This window comes from Olea europaea, chromosome 3 (genome assembly GCF_002742605.1).
Source record: "Olea europaea var. sylvestris chromosome 3, O_europaea_v1, whole genome shotgun sequence".
Taxonomy (NCBI): Eukaryota; Viridiplantae; Streptophyta; class Magnoliopsida; order Lamiales; family Oleaceae; genus Olea; species Olea europaea.
In genome coordinates, this window is record NC_036239.1 from 3,159,281 (window position 1) to 3,173,376 (window position 14,096).

The 14,096-nt window shown below is 31.6% G+C and overlaps 1 protein-coding gene across 1 annotated transcript; it reads left to right on the forward strand.

Moving 5' to 3' along the window:
- Positions 1-1,183: 1,183 nt before the first annotated feature.
- On the forward strand, positions 1,184-4,221 carry LOC111382202 (anaphase-promoting complex subunit 11-like). The gene is made up of 2 exons (XM_023006110.1): positions 1,184-1,383; positions 3,775-4,221. The coding sequence occupies exons 1-2, from the start codon at positions 1,236-1,238 to the stop codon at positions 3,888-3,890; spliced, it is 264 nt and encodes an 87-aa protein (XP_022861878.1). The 5' UTR covers positions 1,184-1,235; the 3' UTR covers positions 3,891-4,221.
- Positions 4,222-14,096: the final 9,875 nt, after the last annotated feature.

The window sequence follows — 14,096 nt, forward strand, 5'->3', positions numbered from 1 at the left end:
AAATTCCCCCACTTTCTTTTTGTCATCCCACCAATGTGTAAAAGAATCTGTACATGTTGATGTACAATAAGCATTTTCCTAAAGTCACTTACTCTCAAATCTTGCATATTGGAAAAGTTTCAGATATTTGTCATTCTGTATGTTCCGTTTAACTTGAGTTCTTTCGAGTTGGCGGCAATTGTTTAGTTTAACTCAAGTATCACAATGAAGGCGGCAATGTTGATGATTTGTCATTATGGATTGTTGTGGGAATTTCAATAATTTTTTTTATTCAAGATTGTGCACAACTTTTAAGTTTTATTGAAGTTTTAAAAGCATGTTTTGTGCATTAAAAATAAAAGGGATGTTTTGTAAAATATCCAGTTATGATTTTGCAGGGGACAAGACAATGAAAGTCAAGATTTTACGTATCCTTTATATGTAACTGCATAATTAAATATTCCTGTATTCATGCATTTATTTAATTAGTGTTGATTTAAGATAATATCACTAGTCAAGAATTCAAATTTTTGGAATGGTTCTGGATATCTACAGACAATTGGATTACTAGAAGATCTTCCCAATCATTTGGGATATGATTTATTCACCTGGCATAAATTGCATTAATTTCATGCTTTGGCATGATAGTAACATTCATAATCACTGTTTACATTTGTATGACTTTGGCACAAGCCACAAAATGCTAGGTGGGTAAGCCAGTAATTTATGTAGAATGTAAAGTTGAAGTAGATTTCCTGAAGCTGATCAGAGCTTGTGTATATGGTCCGTCGGCGAATAGAAGGCAAAAGGTCTGAGCTTTTTACACTATATATGGGTCTATAAGTTTTTAGTTGTAGGGAGGTAGCTTATTTTAGAACTTTCCAAAAGCATCTCCCGATAACGCGATGGTAATCCAGCATTTCTGATTTGCTGTTCATCAGAACTGAAGGTTTATTTGAATGCTTTAAAATGATTAGCAGGCTGAATACAACATGGAAAGTTTAAGAAAATTGTTCCACATGTCAATTTTTGACATAGTAGGACTCTTAATTATGTAATAGAGGCTGCACTTTTAATCAGTTTGTTGAATATTGAAGCTGCTTTGGGTACAAAAGTTATTTTGCTTTTGACACCTGTGAGGATTGATTTTCCTTGACCCCATCATTTATGGATACTGTTGGGCCTGATGGACAGAGTATGCTCTTTAATATCACTTCTAATTTGCTGTTTTCCTGAAATTTAAATTTTGTAAGGAGATGAAAAGTTGGTTTTTAATAAATCATAGATGGCATGCTGTTGCTTCATGGACATGGGATGCCCAAGATGAGACTTGTGGCATTTGTAGGATGGCTTTTGATGGTTGTTGCCCTGATTGCAAACTCCCAGGGGATGATTGCCCTCTGAGTAAGTCTTAGAAGCTTTTGCCAGCCAGTTTTTCTATGTTTTGCTCTATAGAAATAGATGATTCTCGTGAAATAAAAGGTCCGCTTTCTGTGCCAAACAGTCAGCTTCCCTGCTATCTTCACTTATTAAATATATATTTTTTAATTATCTACTTTAGTTGCATGCCTTTCTAATATTTTTTCTGTTTTGTACTTTTTAAGTTTTTTCAAAAACTATGTTATTTCCATTCTTAGAATTGTAGAGGGGGCATATGATGATATGAAAATGTTTTAAGACATCTTTTACCTCAATGAGGATGCAAATCACCCCTTGTTAAATGACATTGGAACAGAAGGGCTTCAGTCGAGGCTTAACGAACAGTCTTCCTCATATGAAATTTATTTTTTGTTAACAAATTCTCACAATCTTTTTTTTTTTTTTTTTAGGAGATGTGGTCCTCATATAATTAATGTCAATGTGAATTTCATTACCTTGCATCACTAGGGGTAAAACGGATGGCAAGGTATATGAAGTTCATTTTTGCAAATATGACATCAACTTTGAAATTCTATTCAATGATGGAATTATGGATACGCTATGGTTATGCTTTGCAATCCCTGTGAGATAGTCATAATGGCCCTCACAGCTTACAAAATGTCACAGTACTAGGTCATATCTGCTCCCCTCCCCCAACTTTATGTTGATGCTAGGACAGCTATCCTTGTGCTTAGAAGTGGTTTTTATCTGGTGTTGGACATTGACTGGACGCATGTTCTCTACTCATTTCTTGAACAAACAAATAACCATGTTTTGTGAACCCAGACTCCTGTGTCTAAAGGACAGTACAAGAGTAGTCATCAGTTACTAAATCTTATCATCTAATGATTAACACACACTGGCCACTATCAGGTTAGGTCTGCATGTTTGTGTCTTCATGCCCAATGTGACTCTTGAGCCTGCTGAATAGACCGGAAACTTCTGTGGTATTAACCTTGAGTTTAAATTCGCAAATTTGGAGTGGAGAGGGACAGTTTCTGGAGAGAAATAATTGGGGCGAAGTATGGTGTGACCGATGGGGGATGGTGTACATTTGAGGATCGTGGTTCTTATGGGGTGAGCTTGTGGAGGTATATCCGACGGGGATGGAGTGCATTTTTTGACAAATTGGAGTTTGTGGTTGGAAATGGTAATGAGATTAAATTTTGGGATGATTGTTGGTGCGGAGATCAACCGCTGAAGGAGAGATTCCCTTCTTTGTATCTTATTGCCTCAGTGTCCAGTGCCATGGTGAGTGATTCCTTAGACATTCATAATGGGAGTTGTAGTTGGAATATAACTTCTGGCAGGGATCTTCAGGATTGGGAATTGGAAGATTATTCACTATTTATGACCATTTTACATGAGGCCCAAATTCGGGTTGGAGAGAGGGATTGCATCAGGTGGAGGACAGCACAGGATGGCATTTTTTCGGTTCGCTCGTACTTTGGTTCCCTCATGGGATGTGTGAATAATTCATTCCCATGGAAGTTGGTTTGGCAGTGTAAATTGCCTCCTCGGGTGGCATTCCTATTGTGGACAGTTGTGAGGGGACAGGTCTCAACGGTAGATAATCTTCATCGTAAAGGCTTTTATGCAACCGAGTGGTGTTATATGTGCAAGAAGGATGGGGAGACGATTGATCATTTGTTCATTCATTGTGATGGTGTACGTTGGATTTAGAACAGTATAATCAGTTCACAATCTATGGATTGGGTGATGACTCGTCGTATAAAGGACGTGATACGGGCATTGCGTAGAAAACTTCGGGATAAGGATAGCAAACTAGTATGGCACCTTATCCCGGGCTGCATTGCTTGGTGCGTGTGGAGAGAAAGGAACAACCGTTGCTTCAAAGACCAAACAAAGACAAGAGAGCAGATAAGAGAAACATTTTACTTTACCTTGTATTCTTGGTATAATGCTGTGGCTAGAAATCCTGTAGATGGATTGCCTAATTTCATGTTTTTCCTTAATAGCTTAAAGTGATTGTACACCTCCCGTGTATTCTCTTTTAAGTAATAAAATTATTTGATTACCTATCAAAAAAAAAAAAAAAATCGCAAATTTGGGGATGAGAGCAAAAGCGACATCTTAAAAGCAATGAAATGAATTTTTTTTGAGAGCAGACTTGGGTGAGATCATATGTGTCATTGTGTCCACATCTGCATGTGTAGTGTAGTTGGGGGGAGCTAACCTCCTCGCGTCAATGTTTTTGTGATTCAGTTTTTGCATGTGAACAACTACTTGTTGTAACTTGAGATCTCATTCATTTTTCTTGCAATTGCATGTTAATTGCTCTCTTGTTAGCTTTCTTTCTGGCGTATGAAAGCTAATAAAATTTTGCTGATAAGCAATCTGTGTTTCCTTGTGCAGTCTGGGGTGCTTGCAACCATGCCTTTCATCTTCACTGCATCTTGAAATGGGTGAATTCGCAAACTCCTCAAGCACATTGTCCCATGTGCCGTAGAGAGTGGCAATTTAAAGGATGAGAAATCCACTTGTATGAGTTGTTCTTCCCTTGGCTTTGTCCCACTCTCGAACCCTCTCCGTGTCAAAAGAAAAAGGGATAACAAGTTATGTTCTTTCTTTCGTTCTAATATAGAAAGTATTGTGGTAAAGACAATTGGTACGAGGTATCCAACTCTGAAATATGTTTCTACTTTATGCAATTCATTTAGCCATTCTATCAAACTATTAGTGTGGGTGTTGTGGCTAAATTGTCTTTGGGCCGCACCTGTAGTGTTGGGAAGTGTTTATAAACAGTAACATTTGTAATCAAACAGAATTGAGTGATGGAATGAATAGTACTTGTAAATCTTATAAAATGTCTTAACGGAAATATAGTTTGACCAAAAGTATTTATAAATATTTTCTAAAGATACTTTTGAAGAAGTAGGTATTGTAGACCCAACAAAGTTGAAGACAATAGAAAATTAGCTCTTGGTCATTATTTTGAAAAAAATTGACGAACAGAGATTTTTTGAAGAATGTGTAGTTAAAAAATATTAAAATATTTTGAATTTACGTGCGTGCAACATATTTTATTATGTAATTGAAAATGGACAAGAAAATTAGTACATTTTATTTTAAAGAGACAAATAAGGGCTAATTGGAAAATGGATTATTCCCATTGTCATGTCACACGTCTAATTTATCTCCTACCCAAGTCTGTGATGGACAAATTGAAAATTACTTATATGGTTTTGTGGGTAAGCTTTTTGTTATGAAGGTTCATGAACTCACAAATTGATTTATTACCTATATTCACTACTATTCATCTCTAAAGCCATTTATTAATTTGCCAAAGGCCAATTTTATGATTGCCAAAATTGTGAAAATCCGATCTTCATCGTACAAAAACATATACATTAAGAGTTTGTTTGATTAACATGGAAAATATCACCTAAAAAAGAAAATGTTTTCCATCTTTTGTGGAAAATAAAAACTACCTCTATCCAAAGAAAATGTTTTCCTTAAAAACAAGGAAAATTAGGCATATTTTCAAAAGTTGGAAAACGTTTTCCGTGGAAAAAAATAGCAATCAAACACTTCAAGTAGAAATTTGGGTGAAAAACTAATATTTTCCATGAAAAATAAATGTAATCACACACACCCTAATAGTTAGTGTCGACATGACAAGTAGTACGGGATAAATTTAAATACTGATTAGATGACATCAATTTATCCTGAGTATCAAAAATGTTATTAATGTCCCTTTGATGATAAGTTGTGTGTATAAGTAGGTCGATATTTAAGAGTTGAAAAAAAAAAGAAAAAAAAAAAATATATATATATATATAAACCAAATAATTCATATAGAAATGGTAAATGATGATACACAAAACACTTGCAATAAATAAATTACTACTTCTCGAAGTTACATGATAAACCAAATGAAGACATTAACAAAGATGACTCGATGACAAACATATACGAATATATAATAACAATAATCAGCCCAGAGACAGATGAAAAGGATAGGACTGAAGAAATCATAAAACACCAAACTATCAACACCATCCAGCAAGAAAGGAAAAAACTTTATGACACTTAACCTTCACATCTCTTCTTCACCTGTCAAAAATATCAGGAAGAATAATTATTATTTATCATGATCTTGGACCACCACAATAAGATTGATGAAGCTCTAGGGACGGGACGGGACGGTGGGACCTCAAGGTTGGGGCAACTTTTTTTTTTATTTTTTTGATGAAGCTCTCCAAATTATTTTTGGAATAATTAAGATTTTTATGACTAAACTGATATTTTATTGGCTAAGGGTTGGTGCGTAGGTCAAAAATTTACCAGTTGTTGGATGGGATCAGTTCTTGGTGATGGCGTAGACAGCATAAATGATTCCAGGGAGGTAACCCAAGATGGTCAGCAGCAAACAGATCCAAAATTCAACCTGGACAAATTTATACTTAAAATCATGTATTTAATGATAAATACGGATTAATCTTTCTATTCTAGCAAAGAAAACGTACCTTGCAGCCATATCTAAGGAAGACGCCAAGGGGAGGCAAGAGAATAGCCACAATAATGTCTATGCAAGTTGCTGTCCCATCATCTGCCATTTCTGCCTGCTTCAGATTTTGAGAACCCCAGACAAATTTTACAGATAAGATCGTAATAAATATCAGTTCAAATTTCAAATTGTGAATACAACTGCTAGAGAAAGGGGCGGATTTATAGCCGCAGATGAGTGATTATATTATGGACACGTGTTACGCACGGATTTGGGAATAATTATTTTGCATGGGTTTCCTTAGCATTGTGAAGAATGACTTTAATGTTTTGCTTTTAATGAGGCCACGTTTGCATGTGCTGGCTCTGGATTGTCCGCGTGGACCCAGGATGGTTTTGCTTTAATTAAACTTCACTCACAATCGCGTTGACTTTAATGTTGGTCATGCTGCGTAATTAATAAAAATTAATATAAATTTAGAGAAATATTTTTGTAAACAGTTTATTTACTCTATAGAGTAATGGATGCAAAAGTCCCTATCGTTTGTTAATTTTGCAAAAATTATTTTTATCAGTTTAATTTTGACATTTTGCACAAATCGGGTCGATCAATCCTTGTACAAATCATCGAATAATATTATCTAATATCATTGGTACTACAACATCAGTTTAGGTGACATTAAGTGATAAAGTCAATTAAATGTAAAACTAAATAATTCGTTTAATTATATATCTTATTTAATGTCACATTAGTATATTGATGTTTTAATAGAAGTGGTGTAAATAACATTACTCCTTATCGTTTATGCCATTTAGAGCCTGTTTGATTCTCATTAATTGGGAAAAAATAAGTTTTGAATAGTATTTTAAAAAGAATTTGTGGTTAAAAAATAGAAAAAAAATTGGTATACATGTAAAATATTTTATTTTGTGAATGTGTGATTGAAATAATTCTATAGCAAACAATAAAATAAATTAATGGACGTCAAACAGACACTTAATTTTGTCAATTTCTTCCATTAAATTGGCGCTTGATCTCCACTCAACTCACATTGTAAGGGTAATTTGGTTCATCCATTCTATTGTATTTTCCCCTAATATAATCATATTTTTTAATGAAATCTCTCACCCTCCAACGATGGTGGCAGTGGCGGCCATCGACGATCGACTGCTCTACACCAAGGAGACATCTCTTGAATATTCTTCATTTTCAGAGGTTGTCACACTACCTTCAGCTGAAGCTTAAATAAATTCACTTGACCCGTATACCTCATCAGCTTCAAATTCTAATTGAGCTCTAATAACACTTCAAGCTCTTGATCCATTTGTTCTGACTGTTCCATTTTCTTAATCTTCTTCTCTATCTTCTTAAGCCTATATTGCCGTTATATCCATTTGGGATCTATCTTGCCTGGATCAACAAACACTCGATCCATATACTGATTCTTTACGACTACAATAATTAGATTCCACAACTTTAAAAATTAGAACAGCAGAAAGTATATTAATTTGAAAGTAGACGCATCAACAAAATAAAATCTCTATATCAATTTGAGAAATTGATACATACAGTAAATATATCAATTCGGGTTGTCAACGGATGGTTTATTACTAGGGACTAGGCACCATATGTGCAGATAGTTAGTCAAGTTACAGACAACTTGTGCAAACCAGGAAAATAATATGAACACATTGTCCCAATTACATAGTTTATACAATGATATTTTGCATCTGTTTGTTTATGACACATAATCACTTTTTGATTTGATGAATTTTGATAATTACTTCCATCAATAAAATATATATATATATATAGCTAGACCGGGTCACATTAACTATATCAAGAAAAAATTACATTACATCTTACATTTAATCAACAATCTCTCCAATCTTTTTAATAAAAAAAAAAAACAAATTGAAAATATTCGAGAGAGCAATCTCTTCGTATATGAATGTTGACCAACATCTTCATTTTCTTCGGCTTTTTCTCTTTTTTTACTTTTACTAAGACTACTTTCTTTGGAAGAATGATGCGAATTGAATTTTTCTTTTCATTTCAAATATAGAAAAAAAAAAGTTTTATTTAAGAAAATGAGAAAATAAATAAGTTGGTTAAAAGTGCCTTTAATTAAGAATTTTCCCGAATCAGGATGTGAACGTCAGGTTCTCTTAGTCTGAGGTGTCCCGCTATAAAGAATCAATGGCTGTGCTTTTGCCGCGTATAACTAGATCAACGAAGCTGAAGGAATGTGCGAAATTAGGGGTGCACGTGACTTCACCGCCTTTCCAGTGTCATCCCACATGTGCCAGATATGTGGTCACTTTGTGGTGTGTTTGCTTATTAGATGTAAATTGGTTTATAAATCTAATTATATTAGGGGGTTGATTCACAAAACTTACGATAGAAGTTTCAACATATTTATTTTAATAAAAATTGTGAGTCACATTAAATATTTTCTGTGCTTAAAATCGTTGTTTGACAATTTCAAACCTTAACAAAAATTTTACGAAGTATATCATACAAGAACTAAGATAAAATTTCATTCGATATATTTTCACTTAGGGTGTAGTACTTCAATTTTGATTAAGAATAACGATACTTTAATTTTTTTTCAACTAATAACCCCACTTCGATTTATTTTCAATCATATAACTAAATTTTGACTTAATTTCAATTGAGATGATTTCATGTAATTCTATTAAGCCCCTATTTGTCATCCATTTTTTCACATTTTTCTCATTATTTTTTTTACAGTACTCATTTTCAACTACACATTTTTCATTAAAATAATATTACACGTAAATTAAAAAAATCTTCTTTTTTAATCACATATTTCAACATCAATCACATTTCTATAATACATTCTTCCAAAATAATGAGTAACAAACACACCCTAAAAGAACTTGATGATGTAATGAAATCGGTGGTGGCTAATATGAAAATAAATACAACTTTACTTTGACGATTATCGTTTCTTGATTGTCATGCCATTGATTCATATCAATCCAAACGATAGAACTGTAACAAGTCACCTCATTGAAATCAATTTAAAATGAAGTTATCAAATGATCTAAATTAAATTACAATTACCTAATTGATACTAAAAGAAAGTACATTTATAGTCCTATTTGACAATCATTAAAATGAGTTTTTTTTATTTAAAAAAAAAAGATTTTTGAAATAGTGATTTTGGAGAATGTATAGTTAAAAAATAGAAAAAGTTTTAAATTTACATGTAAAATATTTTATCGTGAGAATGTGTGATTAAAAATGAGTTTGAGAAAAAAATTTATTTTAATGATTGTCAAACAGGGGCTTAATATGAATAGAATATACCCAATTAATTGCTCACCACACTTTTTGGTTGTTGCACCCGGAGGAGGCATGAGGATATGTAAGTGCTGCGGCTGCACAGGGCCTCAACATTGCAGAGACACCAAATTTTTTATTTTTTATTGGTTATATATAATAATTTTAAAATTAAAAATTATTATTATTATGTTAGTTAAAGGACACAATATTTATGAAAAAAGAGGTAGAAGTAGAAAAATAATAGCTCTTATAACATTATTATCCTGATTATGTATCATACCAGACATTTTATTAGAGCAAGGGAAAAAATTTGCATGATTTAGGCTTCTTCATATCTAATTTCAATATGTTTTGCTTGATTATTTTCCTTTATGAGGTATTTCTTTACTAATTGAAGGCTTTCGATTTGGTATGATATACAATTGTCTTATAATTAAACTTATTGGATGATGTTAATTTGAAAGTATGTTGTCATCATCTTGACATTGTTCTCATATATGTAAACTTTTTCAATCTTGATGGCAAAGAAGTGTTTCAAGAGTTAAAAGTTTTGTGAAATATTTTTATCAAAATAAACAAAGACGGCTTTTGATATATTTACTTATTGAAAAGTTTGGATTGCTTTTAGAATATATTTATTGCTTATAGAATATTATTAACAATTCATATTACTATTGCATCCATTGAAAGAAATTTTTAAAATTGAAATTATTAAAACCTTATCTGCGATTGATATTGTTATATAAATGATTGAATGGATTGGTTTTGATATCTATTTAACAAGATTTGCTAGAACATATTGATTATGAAAGTTTAATTAGTGAGTTTGCTTCTAAAAATACGAAAAGAAATATTTTTACAGGATTTGTTTGCATTTCAAGGATTACACATGATATTTGTTGTATTTAATTTTAAGGTTTGCTCATATGGAACTTCGCGAAGAGCTTAGTGGTTTGGATTTTTATTTTTTATTTTTTAATTTTTTTTTATGAAATGAATTTTGATGAAGTACGGAAGGTGCTTTTGAACTTACTTGTATTTTTCTTATTCATGACATGTAAAAAAGTAAACAAATATTTAAATGTCATATCTTTGAAAGAAATAATACTGCTGGAATATTTTTTTTGTTAATATATTTTTTAATTATAGAAAAGGGAGCCCGTGTCATACGGTACACCAACAATCTCAGGGTCGACCCTGGTTGCACCATGTTTAACTTCTAATGATAATCTTCTAATTTTTGTTTATTGTCATACTTGTATATTCAATTTTTTTCATCGTATTCTAGTGATTAACTTTATTTGTACTTGTTTTTACTCTTATTTCAAATTATGAGAGGAAAGTATGTTTCGAAAGTGTTTATAATCAGATAAATGAGCTATCAATAAGTGGATACTACTTATCGATTTTTTGAAAATTGAAATATGTGAATTTTAAGTGATTCAATTATTTATGAATAATTTATAAGCTTAAGTCAAATATAGATTGTTTTGATGATTGCTGAGGTAAACACAGTCAGAGGTGTTGGAATACCTCCGATTGCAATTTGTAGAGGCGATGGAGGTTTGATTTAGCCTTCATCACCGACGAATTTTAGAGTAATTGCAAAAATTGCAATTTTAGAAATAAAAATAATTGATTTCAAAATTTTCTAAAATTAAAATCCAAAGCCAAAACTGGGCTGGAACAAGACAGGCCCAATTTGACCGAACCCAGCAAACCGCAAATCTTGTCTGTCTCAACAAGTTTGGGTGATCACTGGATTAATCAATTTTTTAAAGGGATACTCATATTTACAAATAGTACCTTCACCTTTAACCAAACAAGACCAAGGGCCTCTTCAATTACCTTTTCTTCAGCCCCCCCCTTCAAATCTGTAGATAATTAACCAAAATCTATAGGTTTGTATTACCATTAAATTTTCTCTTACAATCAAAAATGTGAAAAGATGATTTAATTTTTCTTCAATATAATAAACATTAATGGCTTACTATTTTAAACTAATTCATATACATATCACAAGCTGCATACATGAGGTTTGCTTGATAAGCATTAACTCATTCCATATTATCCTTCCCCTTTTTTAGATGATGAATGTAAGATAATTCGAGATGACAACTTGTGGTGTACAGACTTGGTATTATCATATTTAAATATTGAATTCATTTTGTAAATAAAGTTAATATTCAATTTAATTGTTGATTTTTTATTCAATTAGTTCATGTTTTGTTTGATTTTGATGTTGTTGAGATTTTTTTTATTCTAGTATATATGAAATTACATCTTTAAATTAATAATTTTCAGTTAGTATATATTAAAATTCAAATTTGTATGAATTGGATCGAATTAATTTATGTGAAAAATCAACTTTGAATCAATTCCGGAGTTGCATGAAAGGTATTTTTGAAAATGAAAATTTTTATCCAAAAAGATTGTAGTCTCTCTCATTTGAATCCCTTTTGAATAATTAAATATACGTATACATATGTTATTTTGATAATTTATATATGAATATAAATTTAAACTTTATTTTATAATAAAAAGTAACATGATGCATTGAATTGGATCGAGTTAGCATATATGAAAAATCAACTTTGTATCAATTCAAATAATACATGCAAGGTGTTTGTGAAAGTAAGAATGAGAAAAGTGATATTTTTATTGAAACTATCATAGTCTATCTTAGTTGAATTCATTTAAAGTGATTAAATAGATGCATACATATGTGTTTGTGAAAATTTAAATATAAATATGAATTCAAACTTTGCTTTACATTAAAAAATTACATGATGTAATACATTATTTGTATTTTATCATATAAGTTAATTATTGAAAATTAAAAGTGATATAATCTATCACTTTTTCTTTCTTTTTAAAGTCTCACGATGCTTTATTTGTATTCTTTTTGTAGAGATAGATAAAATTAACGTCTTCATCTATTATGAAGGTAGACGAGCATAAGATCATGAATATAAAAGTGGCAAAATGATTGGAATTGTTGTCCTAAAATATTGCACATACTCTTTGCTAAAATGTAAATGTCATGTCATGCCACTTTTTATAGCAAACTAAGTTAAAGATACTAAGTTGTCATTGATTTCCATCAATAAAACAATTGACGTATCCTTATATTTACAAATAAGTTAAATTTGGCAACAATTTATATGAAATTCAAAGTGTTTAAAAAGTCACATACCATTTTACTTTTTTGAATGAGTTAATGTATATCATTTTTAAAAAGTATGATATAACTTTTTTCATAAAAAGGTAACGTATCACGTCCCTTTAAACCAATATTCATGTAGTATATTTAACTTTTAATCATATAAAACGAGAAATGAAATACCATTAAACGAAAAGTGACAACAATTCAAATAAGTGACAAAAACCCAAAAAAGTCAAAAAAATCTAAAAAAGTGACAACTCAAAAAGTGACGAAATCAAATTAGGTATAATTAATACAAGAATTTGCAATTCTATTCAATTTTAAGGATATTAATTTAATTTTTGTAAGGATAGTAGGTCTAGTTTCTCCTAAAATCGTATTGTAGAAGCGAAAAAACAAGATTCACTAGAAATGGAGAAAGTTGCATCTTGAAAGTGCAACTTCTGTGGGATGTAAAAATACATCAGTAGGGGAGCGTTCCATCTTAAAAGGAAGTCCCCGCTCAAGCAACAGTTATTTTTTGTTGCTTCTTAACTTGCAAAGTTGTTAGTTATTCAGTGTGTATCTGAAATATAAATAGATAAATTGTGTTGTGCTAATTCATTCTTTTGCTTGATTTTCTTTTACAACCTTCTAAATTTCCCAGGTTTTCTTCTTCATCTCCTCTGTATAATCTTCAACATTTGGTTGGAAAATTTGTTTTCTTTGTGAACATAAAAAGAGCCCGAGTGATCTAAGAGAGGTTGTTATCATTGAGCACGAGTTCTTCTGTTTCATAGAAACAATTTCGATTGTTCATTGGGTTTGAGTTCTAGATTTTTCTATTTTGATACAGAAGGGTACAATATCTTAGCCTAATTGTGATATTTTGATGCTTTTGGTGTAAACTTTGATGATTTTGTAAAGTTGTATTTCAATTTGTTCATTTTGAGATTTGTACAATATTCGATTTTCATATAATAATTTGGTTTAGCTTATAAGCACCCTAGTGGAGCTTAGACTAGAGAATTTGGTATTGAATATTTTGGATATGAATAATGTCAGAGTAGGTTACAACCAATGATCATGTGGAGATACAAGAGAATGCAGATACTTATTCATGCTAGGTGGTGCAATTAACAAGGTTCAGCAGCCAACAAAATAATTAAATCAAACAATCCTACCTCTCCGTGTGGGCTCACTTGATTAAACTAAATTATCTTATGTTTCTTCCCATATCTCTGTAGCAAGCAGGGCCCTGTATTTATCTCTCTGGAAATGGCATCTTCTCTTCATTGTGCAGCTATTGACTTATTAGGAAAACCATGGTTTTGACTGCACATCTTAGTGCCCTACAAACAGTGATAACAATAGATGTCATGTTACTCAGTGTTTTCAGGTTGGTCTTTGCTTCATTCTTCAATCATTGTTTAATCTGCTTAAAGGTTGCTAAAATTGAGATGAGGTGCCCTCGCTCACATTGTACTGCCTCGTCTAAAAAGTTTTTAGTACTACGTTGAACCAAAATATGTTAAAAATAACCTTAAACTCTCAGACCTCTAGGCATCTTCTGCGAGAAAGTTAACGCAATGGTTACGGACTCTACAAAACTAGATAATGTCAATGAAAAATGTAAACGGCTAAAATTTTCTCCATCGAGTCCTATGTAGCCGTGCACAACTGCAAATCTAGTTCCTGTTTGGTGTAGCTAATTTTTTTTTAGCAAATTGTCATTAAAGTTGTGAAATTTGTGGTTGAAAATTTTATAAA